We start from the raw sequence: 25551 nt of genomic DNA, 5'->3' as shown, positions 1-25551 counted from the left end.
AATGGAGGAGACATAAGAGATGTGGGTTCAGTCCCTGGGTTGGGAAGATCTCCTGCGGGAAAGGCATGGCAACCCAGTCCAATATTCTTGCCTGGGAAATCCCTGGATGGAGGAGCCTGGCAGGCTAAAGTCCACGGGGTCACAAAGAGTTATACACGACTGGGGCGACTTAGCACAGACATTTAACAGAAATCACTGCAGGCACATACTGAAGCATTAGTGCATGTGATGGGGGTAGGGGGTGGAATTAGTTTGTGAGTCCCAGGCTGCCCTAAACCCTCACACTCACATACAAAGACTTTAACTTCAGCCATTTCTACTTTAAAATTTTCATAATGTAAAAATATAACCAGGAAAACTAATTTTAGACTTTATATTGAAGAAGCATATTATTAGGAAGCAGTTAAAAGCTATCAGTCTCATGTTTAAATTGCTGTAGAAGCCACTATGTTGCTCAATATTTTTTTGAAGCCTGGTGACCCAGAGCAGGAAGTGGAGATCGTCAAGGCTGCAGGATTTCACACTAAGCCTTGGCTGTGAGGCTGTCATCTTACAAACTTCCCAAAACCACGAGGAGGAATTCACCTTCTCTGCAGTCTGTTTCGTTTGTAAATATTGTTGTTGTTGTTTAGTTAGCCGTGTCTGACTCTTTGTGACCCCCTAGACTGCAGCCCACTGGGCTCCTCTGTCGCCCTGGGATTCCCCAGCTGAGAACACTGGAGTGGGTTGCAGTCCCCCCACTCCAAGACTGTAACCGTAGAGCTGCATGTAAACTATGTGTGGTGTGCTTCCCTCCACAGTGGTGAACTGCTCTGACCCAGGCTTGGTGGAAAACGCCGTTCGTCATGAGCACCAGAACCTCCCCGAGGGTTTTGAGTATGGAGTGACGGTTGTATATCAGTGCAAGAGGGGCTTCTACCTGCTGGGATCCTCTGCCCTCACCTGCATGGCGAATGGCCTGTGGGATCGCTCTCTGCCCAAGTGTCTGGGTGAGTGGGGTAGTCTGGCCTTCAGAGAACACTGCCAACACAACATATGTAGTTTTTTTTTTTTTTTAATACTATTGAAAATGGTATTGATTTTTTATTCTCTCCTCCTGACCCCATCACAAATCATATTAGTTTTTATGATATATTTAAGAAGGCAAGGGACTCGGTCAGCTCCGCCTGGACCTTGTTTTCCCTGTGTCTGCTCATCAGTGCTCATTTCCTGCTTCAGCCTGGCAGGTGGGCAGATCCTCTGGTTCACCCGGGTGCCAGCAGCCTCCAGACTGTGCCTCTTGCAACACACTGCCTCCCTGGGGACCCAGGTTCAGAGATACTGCAAAAGGCTATAGTATGGAGTCTCCATCTATGGACCCAGTATCTGTGGCCAGAAGAGTGGAGCACTCTGGGGGCCTCATTTGTCTCATCAGCACTTCTGGGACAGTCCAGTGTGAGCCTGATAAAGAAGACGGCACCCTGGTTGGCACTTCCTCCTGACCCTTAGGTTTAACCAAGAGGAAGAGCGGGGTGCTCCTCTGGGCAGACAGAATTACAGGTCATAGCTCTAACTTCCCAGAAAACGTTATTCACAGTATGCAGATAAGCAAGGACATTTTCTTTTTCACCCCAGTAGCTACCTTTTTACTTTCTTTCCTTTGAAATAGCATATTGTCCTTGAGTTCAAAGAGAATCATCTTGTGTCTTTTTAAAACAAAGTCTGAAAATGAAGGAAAGGGAGTCACTCTCCTTGGTCTTTTAAAAATCAGAAACAAAACCATTCTTAAAATCAATATATTTTTAGTATTCATTTTTCATGCATACAGAAAACGGGAAATGACAATTACATTATAAATTAAAATACTGAAAAAAGGTGGTAGTCCATTTTAGTCCTCTTGATTACAGCATTTTCAGTACATTTTCAGAGTGGACTGGTGCTGGTGACTTTTTTCCTTCAAGTCAGGGTCCCTCAAAGCCCTTTGAATCTGCCTGGAAACCTGTGTCAAATTCTAAGTGTAACAATACAGTTAATTCTTATGGAGAAAGAGAGCGATGACTTTCAAAAACAAATGTACAAGTTTATTTGACCAAAAATAAATAAATAAATAAACTATGAATGTGGTACAGTTCTCATCAAATTTCGTGTGTTCTGGTTTTCCATGCCTTCACACATGGGAACTTTTCAGAGAAATCAGTTTTATTTTCTCCCCAAAGATTTGCCTAGCCTCTTCCGCAGCCTCCCCCAGACTTCCATTAGTGGTTGTGATAATGCCCCTGTGCCCCAGACCTCCAGGAACCAGCTTTTCACTGATCTCGTTTTCCAAATTGGTGAGTTCCCACTGCTGTTGTCATTAACCGCTGGAGTTATGGGAATTTGGGAACACATGCTCTCCAAGGAGAGCATCTTTACCACAGGCTCTGCAGCAGTGGGCCACCCTCTCTATTTGTGATGTTGTATGGGTCACTGATTTTTATTTTCTCTTTTATTTCACCTGGAACTGATCATTCACCAACCATGTCACTGATTCTGCTCTAGTTAGCTTCTTTTTAGGACTCCAGATAAACTCCTGTTCTCCGACGAGTGGATGTCAGGATGAGAGAGTGTCAGGGGAGGGCGAATGTGACTCGGGGCACTGGGGCCTTTCTGAAACCTGCCTCTCTGGTTGGTGTCGCTCTGCGGTTGCCGATGACCAAATGCAATCTCTCTTGGATGTAAAATCAGGTCCCTTTGGATCATTTCTGGCACCCTCAGTCCAATTAATAGCTTACAGTGAACGATGTTGAATTCGTGATCTCTGAAGAAGATTTAGCTTCAGAACCAGGGACTATGCTTGATCACTCAAGATATTTTGTATAGCAGAGTTTTATTAAAGTATGAAAAGGGACAGAGAATGCCTCTGACATAGACATCAGAAGGGGGACAGAGAGTGCCCCACTTGCTAGTCTTAGGAAAGGGAGTTATATACTTTTTAAATTGGTTATTACAATAAATCAAAAGAATGTTTCAAGTTTGTAAAGATCTTACTAGATGCACTCCCACAATTTACATTTTAAGATAACGAGATTAGTCAGAAAGTTTTCAAGAAGGAGAATGTGTCCTCAAGCAGGATACATTATTGTTATATAATCCATAGTATAGAGTTAAAACTGAGTTGTTTGTTGTATAACCATCAGTTCTAGGCTTAAAGAAAAAAAAATTTTTTTCTTTTATATGATTAAGACTACGGAATGTAGAGGGGAAAAAAAAAAAACAATGAGAGATGTTTGTCCTTTCCTCCTCCTTGAGAACTCCAGACCCCTCTCTCCTCCTGAGGAACCCGGGACTTCTTATTAACCTGCCTCTCATTCCTCCCTTTTCTTTTAGGAGAGTTATGTTGCCAAGGGAAAGGGGCATTGTTTTCGTTTCATAACTACTTCCTGGTTTTGAGAGGTGTCGTCCCTAAATTGTTGAGGCAACATATTCTCCTAACCCTCATATTGAGGGTCTCAGATCCCAGGGCCCCAAGTAATAGTTGAAGGAGGTCATGGTACTTGTAGGAGCCTAGACAATCATTTGTAACTTAAAAACTCAGACAGTTAGAAACAAACCCCATTATACAGGTCTAGATGTAAGGCAAAATAGTCATTAAACCAAGTTAAAACATAATCAAATTTAAAAGTCACATTATGTCCATAGTTACATCAGTCCATCTTAGGATTGTTGGATGTCATTGCAGAGTTGAGGAAAGTCCTTTCCTTGATGAGGAGAAACACACCTTGTTAAGCCTTCAATTGATGAGCAGGAGAGTGTTCCACAGACCCAGTAGTTAGACCAATTATGGAATGCAGCATAGAAATGAGCCCAGGAAAAAAAGACATTGTCTTGAGGGTCAAACAGCAGACTCAGGACTTTTGGATTCAGCAGAAGCAAGCCCACATATATTCTCAGGCCCATCTCAGTTCCTGGCTCAAACAGTGGCTTGTTTGACTCAAAGACTGGGGCAGGAATTAACCTCTTTTTAAACTCTGTTGAAAAGCTAAAAGCTGAGTCACATAGTTAATTCTAAGGCTTCCAGATCTATGACAATATCTGTGCACAAAAAAGATCTGTCACAGAGACACTCCCTTCTTCTTAGGGGCAGCTCAAGCCCTCTTTAAAGCTATGGGTATAACTTTAAACCAACAGTCTTGTGTTTCCTGAGTTACCTTATGCAGATTCCTCAATAATGTCATTAGCCTTTTTAACCTTTTCTGAAAATTGGGGTCTCCAGGAACAGTGTAAGTGATACTCTATTCCTAAAGCTTTTGACACCCCTTGAGTTACAGCAGGTTTAAAGATGCAGCCATTCTTGCTCTGAACTTTAGAGTTTAAGATCCCACATACATCATGAGATGTCAGTATAATAAGATTTTGTCCATTAGTAAACTTATGAGCTTTAGTCATTAGCAAAACAAAAGTAGCAATTACCCTTAAGCAATGTGGCCATAGCCTTTTTTCAGTAACAAACAAAGTAAACTCTGATCCTGTGGGCAAGCTCAAGGCAGGAGCCTGCAAGAGAGAAGTTTGAAGAGCCTTAAAAGCCTTTTGAGTCTCTGGGGGACCAAACCAGCTTGTTGGTTTGGGCCTGCTGAGTTTCAGTTAAAAGTTTATATAAAGGCCCAGCAAGTTCCCCATAACCCAGAATCCAAATGCAGCAATAGCCTGTCATGCCCAAGAATCCTCTCAATTGTCTTAATGTCATAGGTAGAAGATGATTTAATAGAGGTTTAACTCTAGAAAGCAACCTTCAAATCAGTGACTGAAATATATTTGGCTCGTCCAGGAACTTCAGACAATAAGGTATAAAGATCAGGCACTTATTATTTATATATCTTAAATTAGTCTCTATTTATCAGTTGACATTTTTACATCCAAAATAGCAGTGTTGTATGGACTATTACAGAGAATTAATAGCCCCTGTTCCTTTAAATTTTCGAGGATGGGTTTTAACCCTTCCTTAAACTCAAGCTTTAGTGGATACTGCTTTTGATATGGAAATAGGTGAGGGTCTTTGAGCTTGAAAACTACAGGAACAGCATTGTGCTAGACCCACAGTTTTTACATCAGCCCACACTTTAGGATTTACATTTTGTTCAGTTAAAAAGAATGGGTTCCATATTTATGAAAACAGAGGCCTGGACCTTGTTCTGTATATCCTTCCCCAAAACGGGTGAGGGAGACTCCCAGCACAATTAGAAACTAGCACAGAGTCCAGCTGCAGCTTAAAGGATGACTGACATAATAGCGTTTGGCTCGTCCTGACAGCCGCATTACAGTAGTGGATCAGGAGGAAAGCAGGCCAGGGGCTTCCATGAGCACAGAGAAAGTTACCCCAGGGTCCAAAGGAAAATTGACTGATTGGCCCCCACAGTTACTAATACCCGGGGTTCTTCAGGTGTAATTAGGAAGGGGGCTTGCTTGGACACCCCCAGGCACCTTCAGTCCCCATTGTCTTGAGAGTCCGACCTCTGGGGCCTATACCTTGGAGGGCAGTCTCTCCTCCAATGTGGTCCTTTGCAGACCAGACACAGAGCTGGGGGTGGCTTAGATGCCTGAAGGCAATCCCGCTTGAGATGCCCCCTCCTTCCCACAGTAATAGCAAGTCCGTCCCTTTTCACCTGGGTCCCTCTGGGCATTTTTCCTAAGACTGTTTCAAATCAGGTCTAACAGCCATTGTTAGGGCTTCAGTCTTTGGCCTGGTTCTTTTTTCTTCCTATTTTCTTCCTCATATTTTCTACCATAATACACTGTCTGAGCCAGCTGCAAGTTTTTCTAAAGACTGATTTGGTCCAGGTGCTTGTTTTTGTAGCCTACAGTGGATAGCTAGAGCTGACTGAGTGAGAAATCTATCTTTTAAGATAATTTCTCTCTCTGTACTTTCAAGATCAACATCAGTTTTCATTCCAGTCCCAAAGAAAGGCAATGCCAAAGAGTGTTCAAACTACCACACAACTGCACTCATCTCACACGCTAGCAAAGTAATACTCAAAATTCTCCAAGCCAGGTTTCAACAATACATAAACTATGAACTTCCTGATGTTCAAGCTGGTTTTAGAAAAGGCAGAGGAACCAGAAATCAAACTGTCAACATCTGCTGGATCATCGAAAAAGCAAGAGAGTTCCAGAAAAACATCTATTTCTGCTTTATTGACTATGCCAAAGCCTTTGACTGGATCACAATAAACTGTGGAAAGTTCTGAAAGTGATGGGAATACCAGACCACCTGAGCTGCCTCTTGAGAAACCTATATGCAGGTCAGGAAGCAACAGTTAAAACTGGACATGGAACAACAGACTGGTTCCAAATAGGAAAAGGAGTACATCAAGGCATATATTGTTACCATGCTTATTTAACTTATATGCAGAGCACATCATGAGAAACGCTGGGCTAGAAGAAGCACAAGCTGGAATCAAGATTGCCGAGAGAAATATCAATAACCTCAGATATGCAGATGACACCACCCTTATGGCAGAAAGCAAAGAGGAACTAAAGAGCCTCTTGAAGGTGAAAGAGGAGAGTGAAAAAGCTGGCTTAAAACTCAACATTCAAAAACCCAAGATCATGGCATTCAGTCCAATCACTTCATGGCAAATAGATGGGGAAACAATGGAAACAGCGACAGACTATTTTCTTGGGCTCCAGAATCACTGCAGATGGTGACTGCAGCCATGAAATTAAAAGACACTTGCTCCTTGGAAGAAAAGCTATGACCAATCTAGATAGCATATTAAAAAGAAGAGATTTTAATGCCAACAAAGGTCTGTCTAGTCAAGGGTATGGTTTTTCCAGTAGTCATGTATGGATGTGAGAGTTGGACCATAAAGAAAGCTGAGCACTGAAGAAGTGATGCTTTTGAACTGTGGTGTTAGAGAAGACTCTTGAGAGTTCCGTGGACTGCAAGAAGATCCAACCAGTCTATCCTTATATTCATTGGAAGGACTGATGTTGAAGCTGAAACTCTAATACTTTGGCCACCTGATAAGAAGAACTGACTCACTGGAAAAGACCCTGATGCTGGGAAGGATTGAAGGTGGGAGGAGAAGGGGATGACAGAGGATGAGATGGTTGGATGGCATCACCTACTCAATGGATGAGTTGGTGATGGACAGGGAAGCCTGGCATGCTGCACTCCATCAGGTCACAAAGAGTCGGACCTGACTGAGTGACTGAGCTGAATTGAACTGATAGAGTTTAAACTGAGTTTTTTCTTGTGTAATCATCAATTCCTGGCTTTAAGAAAAAACGTTTTATGTGACTAAGAAATGTAGAGAGAAAAATAAAGACGTTTGTCCTTTCGTCGTCCTTGAGAATTCCAAACCCCTCTCTCCCCTTCAGAGACCCAGACCCCTCTCTCCTCCTTGGGAACCCCAAACCTCTTATCAACCTGCCTAGGAATTGACTGTCTCACAGTTAGCTTTTTGATCATGTATAATTTTTTTTAGTGGTTAACCCTAAAAATTTTGGACTTTACAAAAAGAGAGATAGAAGTCTTTACCATCCTGTGGTATTCTAGATTTTTCCTTTTTGAGTAGTAATTATGATCAGATGATGGGCCTCATTTGGTATAAAGAAATGAATGGAATACTTGGGTTAAAAATTAATCAGTAATTTATTATTACTTTTTAACTTAAGCATTTTATTTTTATTAAAGTAAAAAATTTAATATATATATATATATATATCTGATTCACTTTGTTGCACAGCAAAAACTAACATAATATTATAAAGCAACTAGACCCCAATTTAAATGTACTTAAGACAAATACTAACAAGAAAAATTTGTTAGAATGGTCTCTCTAGACATGTGATCTGGAAGAGGGAGCAGATTTGACTGAGTTTTGTCCCATGCAAAGCATACTAACTGAAGAAATAATGGTGATAGCTTTGACAGATCTCTGGTAGTCTCTACCATTTTGTATGAACACTGCTTACTTAGTATACGGCTAAGGGCAGATGGAAAAATTTAGGTAGATGACTATCTTTTTCAAAATCTCAATGTCAATTTCTACCTTCAGCAAAGCTACCTTAATAAAAAAACAAACAAACAAAAAGCTTCACTGACGGAGCCTTTCCTGGTCTTCAGTAATGTGTGAGGGAGGGTCGTCTGGAAGTTGATGCTTCTCATCCACAGGGTACCAGGGATGTGTTTTCGTTAATAGGCGGTGATCATATGAGTCTCTGAAGTACAGTGACCAACACAGAGCAACTTAACAGGAACAATGTACTTACTGATTATTTTCTCTTCTTCTTAAGTGATATCATGTGGACACCCTGGCGTCCCTGCCAACGCCATACTCACAGGAGACCTGTTCACGTATGGGGCCGTGGTCCACTACTCCTGCCGAGGGAGCCGCAGTCTCGTGGGCGACAGCAGCAGAGCCTGCCAGGAGGACAGTCACTGGAGCGGAGCCCTGCCCCACTGTACAGGTGGGCTGGCGAGGGCAGTCGTCCACTGCGCGGACACAGACTGGCGGCGCCCGTCTCCAAAGTGGTTACTAACCCATTTCAGCCGAGCACGCCCCTAGGACACATCCCCGTCGTCTGCAGCTTCTTCTCTTTGAATGAATGCATGTCCCAGCAGGGTTTCTCCTGCCGGAGCCCCGGGAACCTCCCACCCCTGACTAGGAAGCCTGCTCACCTTGAATCAGCTTGCCCTCCCTTTTCTCTCCTTCTGCTTCCTCTAAGTTCTTCCACATCTTTCCTATCTCCACCATCAACAATCACATTGGTCCTGTTTGGAAAAGAAATCATCTTAATTCTTCCATGAATGTTTCATAATAACTCAGTGGATCAGACCTCTTATTTGATTTTTTTATTCCCAACACACCTCCCACATCTCCTTGTGGGCATCCTCACCAGCATTTCCAGTGACCAATTCCTGCACTCACTGTCCCCAGTGTTTTGTTTCTTCCAAAGAATATCAATTATTGTCACTACCATATTTTAATAAACTATTTTGATTTTAGTTACATATAAACAATTTCTTAGAGTCTTCTACTTGTTTTTTCACTTTTTAAAAAATTTTATTTTATCTTTTAACTTTACAATATTGTACTGGTTTTGCCATATATCAAAATGAATCCGCCACAGGTATACATGTGTTCCCCATCCTGAACCCTCCTCCCTCCTCCCTCCTCCCTCCCCATACCATCCCTCTGGGTCATCCCAGTGCACCAGCCCCAAGCATCCAGTGTTGTGCATCGAACCTGGACTGGCGACTCGTTTCATATATGGTATTATACGTGTTTCAATGCCATTCTCCCAAATCATCCCACCCTCTCCCTCTCCCAAAGAGTCCAAAAGACTGTTCTATACATCAATGTCTCTTTTGCTGTCTCGTATACAGGGTTATTGTTACCATCTTTCTAAATTCCATATATATGCGTTAGTATACTGTATTGGTGTTTTTCTTTCTGGCTTCACTCTGTATAATAGGCTCCAGTTTCATCCACCTCATTAGAACTGATTCAAATGTATGCTTTTTAATGGCTGAGTAATACTCCATTGTGTATATGTACCACAGCTTTCTTATCCATTCATCTGCTGATGGACATCTAGGTTGCTTCCATGTCCTGGCTATTATAAACAGTGCTGCAATGAACATTGGGGTACATGTGTCTCTTTCAATTCTGGTTTCCTCGGTGTGTAGGCCCAGCAGTGGGATTGCTGGGTCATAAGGCAGTTCTATTTCCAGTTTTTTAAGGAATCTCCACACTGTTCTCCATAGTGGCTGTACTAGTTTGCATTCCCACCAACAGTGTAAGAGGGTTCCCTTTTCTCCACACCCTCTCCAGCATTTATTGCTTGTAGACTTTTGGATCGCAGCCATTCTGACTGGCATGAAATGGTACCTCATAGTGGTTTTGATTTGCATTTCTCTGATAATGAGTGATGTTGAGCATCTTTTCATGTGTTGGTTAGCCATCTGTTTGTCTTCTTTGGAGAAATGTCTGTTTAGTTCTTTGGCCCATTTTTTCATTGTGTTGTTTATTTTTCTGGAATTGAGCCATAGGAGTTGCTTGTGTATTTTTGAGATTAGTTGTTTGTCAGTTGCTTCATTTGATATTATTTTCTCCCATTCTGAAGGCTGCCTTTTCACCTTGCTTACAGTTTCCTTTGTTGTGCAGAAGCTTTTAAGTTTAATTAGGTCCCATTTGTTTATTTTTGCTTTTATTTCCAATATTCTGGGAGGTGGGTCATAGAGGATCCTGCTGTGATGTATGTCAGAGAGTGTTTTGCCTATGTTCTCCTCTAGGGGTTTTATAGTTTCTGGTCTTACGTTTAGATCTTTAATCCATTTTGAGTTTATTTTTGTATATGGTGTTAGAAAGTGTTCTAGTTTCATTCTGTTACAAGTGGTTGACCAGTTTTCCCAGCACCACTTGTTGAAGAGATTGTCTTTAATCCATTGTATATTCTTGCCTCCTTTTTCAAAGATAAGGTGTCCATAGGTGCCTGGATTTATCTCTGGGCTTTCTATTTTGTTCCATTGATCTATATTTCTGTCTTTGTGCCAGTACCATACTGTCTTGATGACTGTGGCTTTGCAGTAGAGCCTGAAGTCAGGCAGGTTGATTCCTCCAGTTCCATTCTTCTTTCTCAAGATTGCTTTGGCTATTCGAGGTTTTTTGTATTTCCATACAAATTGTGAAATTATTTGTTCTAGCTCTGTGAAGAATACCGTTGGTAGCTTGATAGGGATTGCATTGAGTCTTCTACTTTTGTGCTGTAATAAGGAAAATCTTTCTCACAGGATTTCCAGAATGTTATGACTATGGCCGTGTTTGATACACATTTACATAAAATTTCATTCTCTGTAAACATAACAGCCCTGTTTTAAGCAGCATCGTCTACTGCCATGTGTTTTGTGTTCTGCAGGAAATAACCCTGGATTTTGCGGTGATCCGGGGACCCCAGCCCATGGGTCGCGGCTTGGAGAGGAGTTTAAGGCCAAGAGCCTCCTGCGCTTCTCCTGTGAAATGGGCTACCAGCTGCGGGGCTCAGCCGAGCGGACGTGTCTGCTCAATGGGTCCTGGTCAGGACTGCAGCCCGTGTGCGAGGGTGAGTGGATCCCAGCCTGAAAGTCAGTGCTGCAGGTTGAAACCGGGTAGCTCACTCTGAAATGACCAGTGACATTCTACAACATCTTACAGGTTATGCTGTTTCTACAATTAACTTGTTTTCCCCTCAAACATAAGAGAATCATCAGGAAGTCTTCTCCTGGTGACCATCTCAGTGTGGCACTCAGGGTGTTATGGCTGGTGGCGCTGAGAAGGCAGGTGAAGGTGCTGTGAGCAGGGCAGGTCCTGACGGGGGCTCCCTGCTGCTGGAAGTCATTCTATTCACACGTTAGTTCATCTATTGGTGGCCCTTGTCTTAGTTTCTTGAAAACTTAAACAGTGAAAAAAGTAAAGCAGTTGAGAGTAAGTCATGTTTTCCATAGAAATCTCACTCTGTTGCTGGGGTACTACACTATGAGTTCTTTCCCAAAAAAATATAAGTGAATTCACTTATTCAAATAGGAGAGCTTAACTAATTTTTACTTTATGATGTACTTATCCCAGACTATGCAAAGTGAAGTTGCTCAGTTGTGTCCGACTCTTTGCGATCCCATGGACTGTAGTCTCCCAGGTTCTCTGTCCATGGGGTTTTCCAGGCAAGAGTACTGGAGTGGGTTGCCATTTCCTTCTCCAGGGGATCTTCCTGATTGAACCCAGGTCTCCTGCATTGCAGGCTGATGCTTTACCCTCTGAGCCACCAGGGAAGCCCTATGCTTCCACCAGGGAAGACTATGCAAAGTGCTTTTTAAATAGCATTCAGTTTAGCAAAATGGTATCATCACTGACTCACTGGACATGAGTTTGAGCAAACTTCAGGAGACAGTGAAGGACAGGGAAGCCTGGCGTGCTGTAGTCCACGGGTCACAAGGACACGACTTAGCTACTGAAGAACAGTTTAGCAAAAGTCAGAAATTCAAACGGGTCCTATAAAATCCTTTTAAACTTTTTGCTTAAAATCTGTATACAAAAAGAAGTTACTAAAATGTTTCAATACTAACAATATTTATCAAAAATGCAGTGGTCCACAAAATTGGCTACTTCCAAATTGTACTGTACAGAAATCATTGGAAGTCAGGTGAGTGATAGTTCAGTTACACTCAGGAAAACCACAAATGATGTCTCAGAATAAACAACTAACCCCCTTCCTGCTTCCACATACACACTTAACAACTCTTAAAGCTGTGGAGAATGTATTGCTTTCTGTTTTTTCTTACTTGCTGATATAGGTCCATATCTTTGGGGCACATATTATATTCTGTAGAAAGTAGAATTATCAGCAACTTTTCCATTGCCACTAAGGTTATCCATGACCTATGTACTCAATCCTTTGACTAAGGTGATCCCCCTCCTGATGGATTTACCTTCTATGAATCTATTTAAAAAAACATTAGATCTTGATGGACATTTCAATAAATTTTAAAACAAGGTTCATGAATTACAAAGTAAAAACATCTAAAAAATTATTAAGCATCAAAGAACTTAACTTTCTAATACATTTTCATCACTTTAAATCATGTTTTCTTTTGTTACAATCTAGTCTTTGAATCACAGTCTCACTGACGTAGCTTTCCAAATGGATATATCTTACCAAGTTGTGTAAATGTAACTACATCTTTGGGGTAACCCCTGATTCTCTTTCCCAGGAGATTGTGATAAAGTTGTCATTTATTGAGGTAATGGACATGTGATTAAAGTGATAATAATGAAAATAAAAATACCAATATGACTGCCTCTATACAAGATGGTAGCATTTTGCACTTAGTATGGCCTCTAAGGTGGCTCAGTGGTTAAGAATCTGCCTGCCAGTGCTGAAGACGCAGGAGACACAGGTTCAATCCCTGAATCGGGAAGATCCCCTGGAGGAGGAAATGGCAACCCGCTCTTGTATTCTTGCCTGGAGAATCCCATGGACACAGGAGCCTGGTGGGCTACAGTCCATGGGGTTGCAGAGTCAGACATGACTGAGCGCTCATGTACGCATGTACTCTTACAACAGGGAGCAGTTATCTTTTTTATCCATTTCACAGTGAAGACACTACATGTTGGTAACTTGAACTGATCACTCACATTGACTTAACTTGTGTGAGCAGAGATTAAAACCTACAAATATTTAACTCAGTTTAACAGCAATCATCCTAAAACAGCATGCCAAGTGAGCAATATTGATACCAGTGAACAATAATGTGCATTTGGAATAAGTATGGTGCTATTTTCTTACAAACCGAGTAAAAAAGACAGTGATATTTTTTGAAAAGGAGGCACATTAAATAAATGTACTTTAAAAAAGATGTATTTATAAAGAAATTTTAACTTGTAACTTTCAAAATATCTCATTTTCCCTCTAACAACCCTAAATTCAGTTTCTTATTTTGCCTAAATGTCAGTCTTTATGTCTCACAACATCAGGACCTTGATTTAAAAACAGGTATGTTGACCCTGTTTTCTGATCTCCACATTCATAGGCGTGATCAACAGTGAAAGTGTCCCTGTCAGGGGAAAAAAAAAAGTTAAACATGAATTTGGTAGTATCAAATTCAATATTAGAGGGGACTTTATAAACATTAGGGTATCATTATTATGAGGGACATTCCTTTATTGACAATATATTTGTCTATATATTAAGTTGAATATATTTCAACAGTCACCTGCTTTATTTTAGGATTAGTATCTCACAGGTCACTTTTGAAAATTGCCACATAGTTTTTAATAGCAGATATGACTGGAATAAAACATAGTGATATGGGTGTCTTTTGTTACAAGTTGGATCAGTATAATTCTTTGCTGTTTCAATTCATACTCATGAACAATAACTGTGCATAGGAAGCAATGAATCAGTTTGTGCAATGGAGTGATGGTCTTAAATAGGCCAACAGCTTGGATTTTTGCAGTGAAATTTTAATTTCTGTCACAGCCATCAAAGCACTCTGAGCTTTAGAGAGTGTTAGGTATACTCTGCCTCATGACTGGTAAACATACTTCATCTCAGATGTCAACCAATAAACCACTGAACAATCTGTGTTAGAAGGGATTGTAACCCAGACTCATCAGGGAAGAGGGTTATAACTGGTTAGTTTATATCTGATGTAGATAAGTGAAAGTGAAAGTGTTAGTTGCTCAGATGTGTCTGACTCTTTGTGACTCTATGGACCATAGCCCACCAGGCTCCTCTGTTCATGGAATTCTCCAGGCAAGAATACTAGAGTGGGTAGGCATTCTCTTCTCCAGGGGATCTTCCCAACCCAGGGATCAAACCTGCATCTCCTACATGGCAGGTGGGTTCTTTACCATCTGAGCAACCAGGGAAGCGTAGGTACAAGTGTAAAATCACCAGCAAGTATACTCTTTATTTGTCAAACAAAATCTAGTCCAAATAAGATCTGAGAGTATGTGAATTTTTTAACATAATATGATAGGCAATTCCATAAACTTCTATTATAATGGACTTTATTTTGCAATGTGTTTTCTTCCATATTATAAAGGAGAGTGTGTCTTTGTTCACAGGCTAGATTTGAAAGTGGAACATCTAAATAAGCCAGAATGTTTGCAAATATTTTCGTCATTCTGAGAAAAGGGACCCGTGATACATTCTTCTTATTAGAATTCACATCCTTTGTCTGTCTGTTGTGTATTATTGTGGGAGGATTAAGAAGGAAAAATAACCATCTTTATGGGAAATAGGTTCAATGAAAAAAAGGCAAAATCTTGTAATGGATTGAGATCACACTGATACACACCCAGCAGCTGCTGAGTTTCCTTGTTTGCTGAGGAGGGAACGTACCTGATAGATACTCATAGAGTGTAGACCTGTCACACTGCCCATCTTAGCTGATTCTTCATGCCTATACACAGCATTGTGGTCATTTAGAGAGACTTAAGGTGCGGCCATTCCAAAGCCAGTCAAGGTCTAGAACTTTTATAGGCTTCCCAATGGCTCAGTGGTAAAGAACCCGCCTGCAATGCAGAAGATGAAAGAGACTCAGGTTCTGTCCTTGGGTGGAGAAGATCCCCTGGGGCAAGGAATGGCAATCCACTACAGTATTTTTGCCTGGAATGTCCGTTGGACAGAGAGAGCCTGGCAGGCTACCGTCCATGGGGTCACAAAGAGTCAGACACGACTGAGCACAAATACCGAGCTTTTATAGACAGGAGGAGGGAGCTACATGCAGAAACAGCACAGACAGCTCTGACAGTCATCTGCAGGTCAGTCACCGGTGGTCTGACCAGCGTCGTTTGGTTGTTTAAGTACAGTCAGTCTTCAGTTCCAGGATCAGTTTGTTCCCATTTCCTTGAGGCCAGTTCTCAGACCTGTGGCAGCCTGTGTCATGGCTACAGTCTGGTCATCATGCAGTTAACTTCTCCACCTGGTGGGGGATTCCGTTTCTACAAAAGAGCTCACAGGACCTGGCTCACAGTTTTATGTATGGCCCTGGAGGAGGAACTGTTAAAGGTCCTTGACTTAATGACTAAACTATTTTTATTTTGTCTCGTTGGACTGCTTTCTTTGGTTCTGCATTTTCTCACTTCTCTGATTAAACTCATTGTTTGGCTACAGTTTTTCTACAGACAAAAGGCAGGCAGAGGATGTGGGGGTGGGGGGAGGACCACAGTGTCCTTCCGATGACTTTTTAAATAAATGTGCAGTCTGTTAAGCAGATGGCCCTTGACCTCTCGAGTTTATCACGTGGTAACGGGTCTCCCCTGCTGTTCTGTCTCCCCACAGCTGTGTCCTGTGGGAACCCGGGGACGCCCACCCACGGCAAGATCGTCAGCAGCGATGGCGTGCTGTTCTCCAGCTCGGTGGTCTACGCCTGCTGGGACGGCTACAGGACCTCGGGGCTGACCACTCGCCACTGCACCGCCAACGGGACCTGGACCGGCACGGCCCCCGACTGCACGCGTGAGTGGCCGCCGTCCTGGCCAAATCCAGGTCCCCACAGTGACTCGTACTTGACTGAGAAAAAGGAGTTGAGTTTACAGAGGGCTGTATTGTTTAATCCCTAGGGAAAAAAAAGGATTATATCATACGTATGTTTGATAATATGACCACTTTCTAAGCACTTTCAGATTTTTCTTCACTTTCTTATTTATATGCTTAAAAGTGCTTTGCCTGGCTGGTTGGGTTGGATATTACAAAACTGAGTTCAGAAAAGCCAAGGTTCCTTCTCTCTGTAGACCAGTTAGTCTGAAGGGAAATGGTGCAGGAGCCTGTTCTCTGATCTCAGCCTGTGTCTCTGTCCTTGACCTTGTGGGGTGACCCCTCACGACATGTAGTTAAGGACAGAACGAGGATGACAGCTGTCATCCACACAGACAACTATCAGTGGAGTAGAAATAAGTGGTTCCAAACATGCAGCCTCCTGACTGCCAGCCAGCGAAACTGTCCCCCAGATAGGTTGGTATCGCGGTGCTCAGCCACGGCATCATTGCTCTGAAGAGCAGCTTAAGGAGAGTCACTTAAACAGAAACCAGGAATAAGTCATCCCGTGATGATACTGTGTCTCTCTGTCTGTCTGTTCTCTGCTGATTAGTCATCAGCTGTGGAGACCCAGGGACCCTGGCTAACGGCATCCAGTTCGGGACGGATTTCACCTTCAACAAGACGGTCAGCTACCAGTGCAACCCCGGCTACACCATGGAGCCCGCCACGTCCCCCACCATCCGCTGCACCAAGGACAGTACCTGGAATCACAGCAAACCGACCTGCAAAGGCGAGTGTTGGGGCTTCTCTTGTGCGTCACTCACATGTGGAGAGTCTTTATTGAGTTAACATTTTACATCAGTTTGCAAGCATTCGTGTAAACCTTCTAAGTGCTCAGCATTCCTGTAAACTCATTCGCAAATATTAAATCACTTCCTTTTCTTATTACCTTAATCTTGGTTTTACAGCCTTGAGACTGACTCACAGAGAGCTGCAGTAAATTCTCAGGGTCGCAGGTTAGGTCTTGGAACCTCGGGCTTCAGGGCCGACTCTGGAGTCTGTGCTGTGAACCCAGCTCTGCTGTCTCGGTGTGCGTGGCTGTGTTGAGTCTGTGGCCGTCATCACAGGGTTGGAGAGGCGGTCAGAGCCGATCATCGGATAGGGCAGAACAGTGGCAGAGACTGCCAGTGTCCTGATGCCTGGTGGGCCTCGGACGCTGAGACTAACAAAGCCCCACAACGAGGAAGGGGTACAGGGAGGTTCATGACTTGGCTGGTGGACTTTCCAGGGAAAGAGCGAGCAGGTAGAAAGCATCCACGTGGCTGGGGGAGCAGGGGGGCTGGCGGACCGCTGATGCAGGACTGATCTGCAGGGTGAGCGTCTCCACCAGCTCCAGAGGGAGCTGCGAGCCTTCTCGGCTGGGCCGGAGGGGCAGGGGCAGGAGAGGGCGTGGAGGCCGGCAGTGACCACACAGGAGAAAGGGTCGTCTTATCGTCATTAGACGAGGGAGAGGGGAGAGCTGGAGCTGGAGCAGCAGGAAACCTCAGAGGAAGGTGCGTCCTGTCGAGTCTTGTGAGGTCAGAGGAGCCCCCAGCCCGAGGCCCATTTACCCTCTTCTGGCCTGGGCGATTCTGGCACATCCTGGTTTCCTCCCATCAGAGGGTGAGGAGCCCTGTCTCGTGTCCTTCTTTCCAGCTGCAGTTATTAACACTGTGCAGCTCTGGGGCAGGTGCTAAGAAGGTGTTTAATGCAGCTCACGCTGTCCTGTTGGGAGCATTCTAGTCCAGTGAGTGTGTCCATGGCGCTTATTCCTAGAACGTCTGATCTCTGGACTTCAGATCCATTTGTGTAGATCTTGTCCCTCTGTTTGGTGTCTGTGGATTAACAATCCTTCCACAGCCATCCAGGCCCTCACGGAGGAGACCTCTCTCTTCTCCTGCTGGCCACCCTGTCCACTCCTCCCTGGAGCCACATCACTCATCACTGTTCCCACCTGGGGGCCTTGTCACCTGATGTCGACCTGTCTATAGACTGTTCCCCCAGTCTTCACTTGGGGGTTCTGCAGGAATCTTTGTTGAATGAGTGGATAGATGGAGAGAAAGAGAATGGCAAGAGGAGGGCCCGTTTCCAGCTTCCAGGTGTGCACGTGTGGTTGTGTCTGTGTGTCTTTCTCATGTGAGAAGGTGTGAGCACCCGTGAGAAAGTGCAGGTGAGGAAATAGGGCTGAGTCTCCTCTCCCGCTGCCTTCCGTGCCCAGACTGTCAGCAGCAAACCTTCTCCAGTATGAAGTCTCGGGGCTCTTGGGTTTTCAGGCAGCTCTTAGACCAGGCGTTGCAGAATAATGGCTGGAGCGGGCCAGGCAGACACCAGCACCAGTGGGCAAGTCACTCCTGGGAAGCCCCTGGATGTGACAGAACCCTGGCAAAGCGGTTTCTTACAGGGTCTTCTCTAACCACGCAAGTGTTAGTGCTCAATTCTTCAGCAAGTGCATCAGCAGCCTATGTATGTCTTTTGGAAACTATATGCTATCTTTATATACAGACTCTGGAGAAGGAAATGGCAACCCACTCCAGTACTCTTGCCTGGAAAATCCCATGGACGGAGGAGCCGGGTAGGCTACAGTCCACGGGGTCGCAAAGAGTCGGACACAACTGAGTGACTTCATTTTCACTTTCATGACTTTCACTTCTTTCTTTTGTATAAAGGAAAAAATTCAGATAAAGAAATTCTTACCATCTGTTTATATAAATTCAAATGCTCGCACTCATGTCATAGGACCATGCTTCTGACTGAATATGCCTCTGGTGACCATTGTACGAAGACGTCAGTGGAACAACAGTCTTTCCTTTGTCTTATAGACTGAGACTGTCTTGTTTACTCCACCTTCATTTATGGTGGGATATGTTTTGACTTTGCTTTTATGGACTTGATCTAAATTAATGAGGAAATGTTAGAGAAAAGTTTTATTATTTTGATTTGCTATCTTCTTCAGCAATTTGTCTATTAAAAAATTCAGCCCCTTGTAGATGTCTTTTGCAACGTGGGTGAAATTAAAATGTGAGGCCTTGGAGCACTGTGTTGTGGTGGAAACTCTAGAATGTTGAATCCTGTTTGTTCTCTGACAGCTGTCATGTGTGGCCAGCCTCCTCCAGTCCAGGACGGGAAGGTGGAAGGAACGGACTTCCGCTGGGGTGCCAGCATCAGCTACAGCTGCGCCCACGGCTTCCAGCTCTCCCAGCCCGCCATCCTCTCCTGCGAAGGCCGAGGGGTCTGGAAAGGCGAGGTCCCCCAGTGCCTGCGTAAGTCCTTGGGAGCACAGACCACGGCACACAAACCTCAGGCTGCAGTCTGAGGAAGAGAGCCTGCCAGACTTGTAGCCAGGGTGCAATAGGTTAAAGACTCCACGTTTGAGACCCGCTGCCCACGGGCAGATTCTGTGCTTTTCTTCATCGTTGATTCCTAAGGATTTAATGCGTGTATGTGCTTTGTGACCCATTGGACTATAGCCCTCTAGGATCCTCTGTCCATGGGCTTCTCTAGGCAAGAAGACTGGAGTGGGTTGCCATTTCCTTCTCCAGGGGATATTCCCTACCCAGGGATCAAACCTGCGTCTCCTGCACTGCAGGCTGATTCTTTACTCACTGAGCCTTCCGGGGCTTAATGGGAGGATTTATCGGAAAGCAGTTAGAGAAGCTGAATAGACTAACCTGACCCAGGGGCACAGACTGTGCACTGACCTCCTGGTTGTCTTCTCTAGCTGTGTTCTGCGGGGACCCCGGCACCCCTGCCGAGGGGCGCCTCAGCGGCAAGATCTTCACCTACAGATCTGAAGTCTTCTTCCAGTGCAAGTCCCCCTTCCTCCTGGTGGGGTCGTCCCGGAGAGTCTGTCAGGCAGACGGCACCTGGAGTGGCGTCCAGCCCACCTGCATCGGTAATGATGGCAAGACAGCCCTGGGGGTGGGGAGAGGGTGTTTCATTCTAAAGCTGGAGCGTTTGTGGGCACACAGGTGATGCTCTCCTGGGAGATGCTCTGTGCAGGCACTGACCAGCCACGCTGATGGCAGCCTCTTTTAAATCCTGCCGCGGAGCCTGGAGTTGATGTGACAAGTCATTTAAAAACAGCTCCTAGACTCTCTTACCCTGCCAGCCCCCTCTCTGCCTATGTCAGCTGACAACCGCGGTCTTCAGGGGAGAGACCAGTTTGATGAAGATCTCACTGTTGCCGTGGCACCAGAAGGGCCCCCCACTTCAGAGCCTGACACCCTCTCCCCCAGCCCACCCCTGCTCCCCAGCAAACCACCTGCTCTGTCAGCCACGGCTGAAAGGGCTACAGGGTCACGCGAGCTCTGTTGACCTTCCAACATGCAGTGAAACTTACAAGTTAAAAGAGATTCTCTACATGACCTAAACCCTTCATTTTTAGACTAAATCTCTGTCTCTTAGGCAGGGTTCAGGTGGAACTTATACTGGTCAACAGTCACTGCGTCAGTGACACAGGAACCAGAACCCTCTGTGCCTCCCTCCCAACCTCCCTCCACCTCACCCTGCAGACTGAATGAGTGAGGGCCGGCCGCTCTGCGCCCCCTGCTTCCCCAAGCGAGAGAGGGCCTTCTGCACACGCGCGGCAAGCAGGGAATGACTTCTATCCCTGGTTGTTTTCTAAGAAAGTAAATATCTACTTAAAAATACAGTGTCAACAATAATTTCTTTGAAACACTGCTTTTTATAATTAAAGTTTACTGCCATTGGGATAAAACTATTGCTTTATTTTGGCTGTTTCTGAAAAACTAAAAAAAAAATTTTTTTCTTCCCCCCAATAGGTTAGTTTCTCTTGAAAACACTTTTTTGAAGTTATCTATTTTGTTTTCCCATCAGCAGCTGGAGAGCGGACATACTGAAGCCACTCGCTGATTGCTGAAGTGCTACAGTGTTTTAGACAAATATCACTGTTGGTCTACCATATGCTTTTATTTTGAAGCATTAAATATATTCCACATTTTGAAATCTTAGGAGAATTAGTTTATGTTTAGAGTAATATAATAGATGACCAAATTAGATGGTGTCTAATTAAATCAACAAAAAAATAAAAGATAATATGTAATTATTGAAGACTATATATATCATTAGCTAACCAATACAGTATGTCAGCAGAGAAAACTTAAACTAGAGAATGGAAAAGAATGTGTTTCTTCTGACATAGGAAATAATATTCAGGGCAATTTAGAGTCTGATAAAACACTAATGATTAACATCTAAAGAAGTCAGAAAAAAGATGAAAATAGCAATTTAATTTTTAATTTTTTTGCAAAACATCTTGCCCACTTGTCAAAACACAATTTTCTGAATTTTGCAAGGCCTTTTAGTAAAAATATTAGAATTCCTGTAATAACCATATCTGGTTCTGATTTTTTTTGTGTGTGTGAATTTCAGATCCTGCTCATAACACCTGTCCAGACCCTGGTACTCCACAGTTTGGAATACAGAATAGCTCAAGAGGATATGAGGTATTCCATTTTTATTTTACTATGGTTTTCTCTATTTTAAAATGTAATTGATACTTAAATATATATGTGTTTATGTAGCATATCTGACTCATGTTACATTTGCCCAAATATAGTCCATTCAAAGAGGATTTCTGCTTATTATTTTAACTGTTAGAACTGAGACAACTGTATCTTATTCACACAGGATTAATTGGTATATGAATTTCTATTTGAAAGCATACATATTTCTTTCTGTCTGCTGAATTGACACAGCAAATCTCAAACAGGGTGATTTTCCACTGATTCACATAAGAAGACCCCACTTGGTGACTAGATAGAATAGGTGAATAACATTAAATTCCAGAGACAAAAACAGAAGAAGATGCCTTCAAAGTACATTAACATGAATATCAGAGAAATACCTGAAAATGGAAATTGAAGAAGCTTGAAATAAAATATTTCAACCATCTTAAGTAATTGAGTGACTTCAGGTTCTCTGATCAGATGGCTTTGAAAGGCAGAGCTGAATATACACACTACTTTCAAGTTACTGTTCCCATTTATTGAGAATAAAAGTCTTTTCTTCCGCCACTTCTCCTTTCTCCTGAAGTGTAAACTGTCCTCATTTGATTGCCCTGATGCCACACTGGCTCCTTCCTGACAGCCTTGGTTCACTCTGCAAGGACAGCCTCACAGTCCCCCAAGGTTAAATCTAGCGCATTTTATGCAGGGTCTCCTGTGTGGCCTTACAGCTTCAGGTAACGTTTTCTGGCATATGCTGAACATATTGCAATACCAGAAAATATGAGATGTGGATGTTCTCACTAACTCACCATAAGAAACCCAAGTTGTGGTCACCCCTGGTTTCAGTGATCTCTAACTTGCCTGCATGTGTCCTATAGTAAGTGAACCTTCATGACGATTGCTTTCAGTGACGCAGTCCTGTGATCTGCTGTGAGAAGCTAATCGGGAGGGGTGAACCCACCATTCCCCTTATGACAGAGTAGTTACACTATCCTGGATAACAGGTTGGACCCAAGGCAAGATTTACTAATCATTTTAAAGTCCAGATGCCATCTTTTAAAGAGATGACTGAGACCATCAGAAGAATAGTTCTGGAGGATTCTATGATGGAGTCCTTATCAGCCTCCAAGCCAGTTCCCCCAAGTGCTAAAATAATTTGCTAACAAACACTAATTGCTTAGAATAGGACTTGTTTAGTCTCAAAGTCACATCTGACTCTTTTGCGACCCTAGGGACTGTAGCCCGCCAGGCTTCTCTGTCCATGGGGATTCTCCAGGCAAGAATACTGGAGTGGGTTGCCATTTCCTCCTCCAGGGGATCTTCCCAACCCAGGGATCAAACCCAGGTCTCCTGCATTGCAGGTGGATTCTTTACTGCTAAGCCACCTGGGAAGCCCAGAATAGGACTGTTGCTGCTGCTAAGTCACTTCAGTCGTGTCCAACTCTGTGCGACCCCATAGACGTCTGGCAGTCCACCGGGCTCCCCCGTCCCTGGGATTCTCCAGGCAAGAACACTAGGACTAGCAGAGGGGAAAAAAACAGTTATCACAAACTAAAGAGAGATAAGGCTAAAACTAAAGAGAAAAGGTATACTTTTTTACCCAAATAAACTGCTTCTAAATAATCATGAGTCACTGTATCTAAGACCTCACACGATCCATTGAAAAACCTGTACTGTGTCCAACACTGCCAAGCACAAGATGTGGGTTTGATCTCTCAGTTGGAAAAATCCCCTGGAGAAGGAAATGGCAGCTTAATCCAGTATTCTTGTCTGAGAAATACCTTGGACAGAGGAGCCTGGTGGGCTGCAGTCCATGGGGTCACAAAACAGTTGGACACAACTGAGCAACTAAACAACAAGAACTGTGTCTGACACTTTAACCTGCATTTTACATGTACACGTTGATTCAGACCTGACCCTGGAGCGTGCTTTCCAGTGTGTGTCCACGTCACCTCTGAGCTTGGTGCTGGCTTTCCCCTCCAGGTTGGAAGTATGGTGTTTTTCCGGTGCCGAAAAGGTTACCACGTCCAAGGCTCTACAACTCGAACTTGCCTGGCGAACCTGACGTGGAGCGGCATCCAGACGGAGTGCATCCGTAAGTGTGACCCTGTGCAAGGGCAGGGCCTGTCCGCTCTCCAGCAGCTGGAAGAATTCACCTTCCTGAGAAACAATGAGGGGCTTATTTTTGTTTGTTTACTTTCCATTCCCTAAACTCATTTCTCAGAGTCTGACTCCCTAGAACCATCAGCAGCAGTACCCAGAGTTGGTTAAAGTTTGAATCTTGAGTGCTATTCTGCACACCCCTGCGGTATCTGAGCTCTGGGGGCCAGGGGCAGGTCGGGTGAAGAGGAGCAGGGGGACCCCAGTCTGTAGTCCCCAGGCACCTCCGGTGATACCCAGGCCCCAAAGCCTGAGAAACTGTCCTTAACCAAAGACCAGTGAATAACACGCTGGTCAACACTCACCGAGAGAAAACCTACTTGTGTTACTGCTCCCCTAGGATGTTCACCTCAGGTCACTAAAGATCATGTGACTCATCAGAGTATTAATACAAGTGTTTAAACTATTCTTTTTGGAGTCCATATGAATTGATAATTCAAATACTTAGGACCAAGTTTTGTTTTGTGATGTAATCATGAGAATTAGGAGAAATGTAATGATTAGTAATCAACCCTTCATCCTCTACCAATCTAGGGTAAGGTAGTATCTAACTCTTACTATACAAATATCTTCTGAGTATGTAAGTTGTGAATTTTGTGTATTTATGTATCAGTATTTATTTCAAAGCTATCATCTCTATTCTAAATCTCTACGTGAATCCTCTGTGTGAATGTTATACAGAGATATCACACATACATGCATGTATATGTATGTATATACACATAGGTGTGTGTGTCTGTGTGTGGAGCTAGCTAACATTAGGTCTTCATTACCTTGAAAATTTGAAGAAGGAAATGGAAACGGCTCCAGTATTCTTGCCTGGGAAATCCCATGGACAGCAGGCTGGCAGGCTACAGTCTATGGTGTCGCAAGAGTCGACCTAGTGACTAAACCACCACCACCTTGAAAGTCTGTCAAAATGAAAAATACTACAATACTTAAAAAGATTGCATTAGTGACGTTAATCATATAAACTTGTTTTATAATACTTGGCCAAGTCCTATATTTGAGATATAAATGTGTACTCTATGAAGAATGATAACTTATTTGAGATCAAGCACGGGGCTTCCCAGGGGGCGCTAGTGGTAAAGAACCCACCTGCCAATGCAGGAGACATAAGTTAGTGACATCGGTTTGATCCCTGGGTCAGGAAGATCCCTGTAAGGAGGGCATGGCAACCCGCTCCAGTATTCTTGGCTGGAGAATCTCATGAACAAAAGACTCTGGCGGCTACAGTCCATAGGGTCCCAAAGAGTCGGACATAACCCAAGCAATTTAACACAGCACACATGCAGCACAGCACATTATAACCTTGGGGCTGCCCTGGTGGCTCAGCAGTGAAGAATCTGGCTGCCAATGCAGGAGACACAGGTTTGATCCTGCAGGGTAGGGAAGAACCCATGTGGAAGGGAACGGCAACCCACTCCAGTATTCTTGCCTGGAAAATCCCATGGACAGAGGAGCCTGGCAAGCTACAGTCCATGGGGTCACAAGAGTCAGACACAACTCAAGTAAAAAACAAAAACAATTACAACCTTATTTATTCTTAAGTGATATTTTAAATGAAAAAAGAATCTATTTCAATTAATTTTCTAGACACACAGTGGATTTTGGCCAAAATTAATTATTCATTTAACTGAGCAGTAAATTTGCTAGTTGGCACTGGACAAAAATCAAAGCCTATTTTAAAATACACATTAATCTGTCTGTTTAAAGGGCTGCTTTTTAAAGAAATTTAACATATTATTTATCTTAGTGTTAGTTATTCAGTCATGTCCAATTCTGTGACCCCATGGACTGTGGCCCACCAGGCTCCACATTTGACTTGTCCATGGAATTCGAATGTCCATGTGTCCATAGACACAATTCTGTCCATGGAATTCTCTAGGCAAGAATACTGGAGTGA

At 43.6% G+C, this 25551-nt stretch overlaps 1 protein-coding gene across 1 annotated transcript in view; it reads left to right on the top strand.

The window, feature by feature from the left end:
• The window catches only part of CSMD1 (CUB and Sushi multiple domains 1), a 2070704-nt gene that overhangs the window by 2019251 nt on the left and 25902 nt on the right, over window positions 1-25551 (top strand). Inside the window, exons 55-63 of the mRNA XM_070781602.1 lie at window positions 801-989; window positions 8254-8427; window positions 10879-11061; window positions 15781-15957; window positions 16589-16768; window positions 19104-19277; window positions 19736-19909; window positions 21409-21482; window positions 23469-23580. Coding sequence (XP_070637703.1) covers window positions 801-989; window positions 8254-8427; window positions 10879-11061; window positions 15781-15957; window positions 16589-16768; window positions 19104-19277; window positions 19736-19909; window positions 21409-21482; window positions 23469-23580 — 1437 coding nt within the window. The remainder of the gene's footprint in view (window positions 1-800; window positions 990-8253; window positions 8428-10878; window positions 11062-15780; window positions 15958-16588; window positions 16769-19103; window positions 19278-19735; window positions 19910-21408; window positions 21483-23468; window positions 23581-25551) is intronic.

Source organism: Bos indicus, chromosome 27, assembly GCF_029378745.1.
Source record: "Bos indicus isolate NIAB-ARS_2022 breed Sahiwal x Tharparkar chromosome 27, NIAB-ARS_B.indTharparkar_mat_pri_1.0, whole genome shotgun sequence".
Classification (NCBI taxonomy): domain Eukaryota; kingdom Metazoa; phylum Chordata; class Mammalia; order Artiodactyla; family Bovidae; genus Bos; species Bos indicus.
Note: the sequence above shows the minus strand (reverse complement) of the source record. Positions and strands in the feature narration are given on the sequence as shown.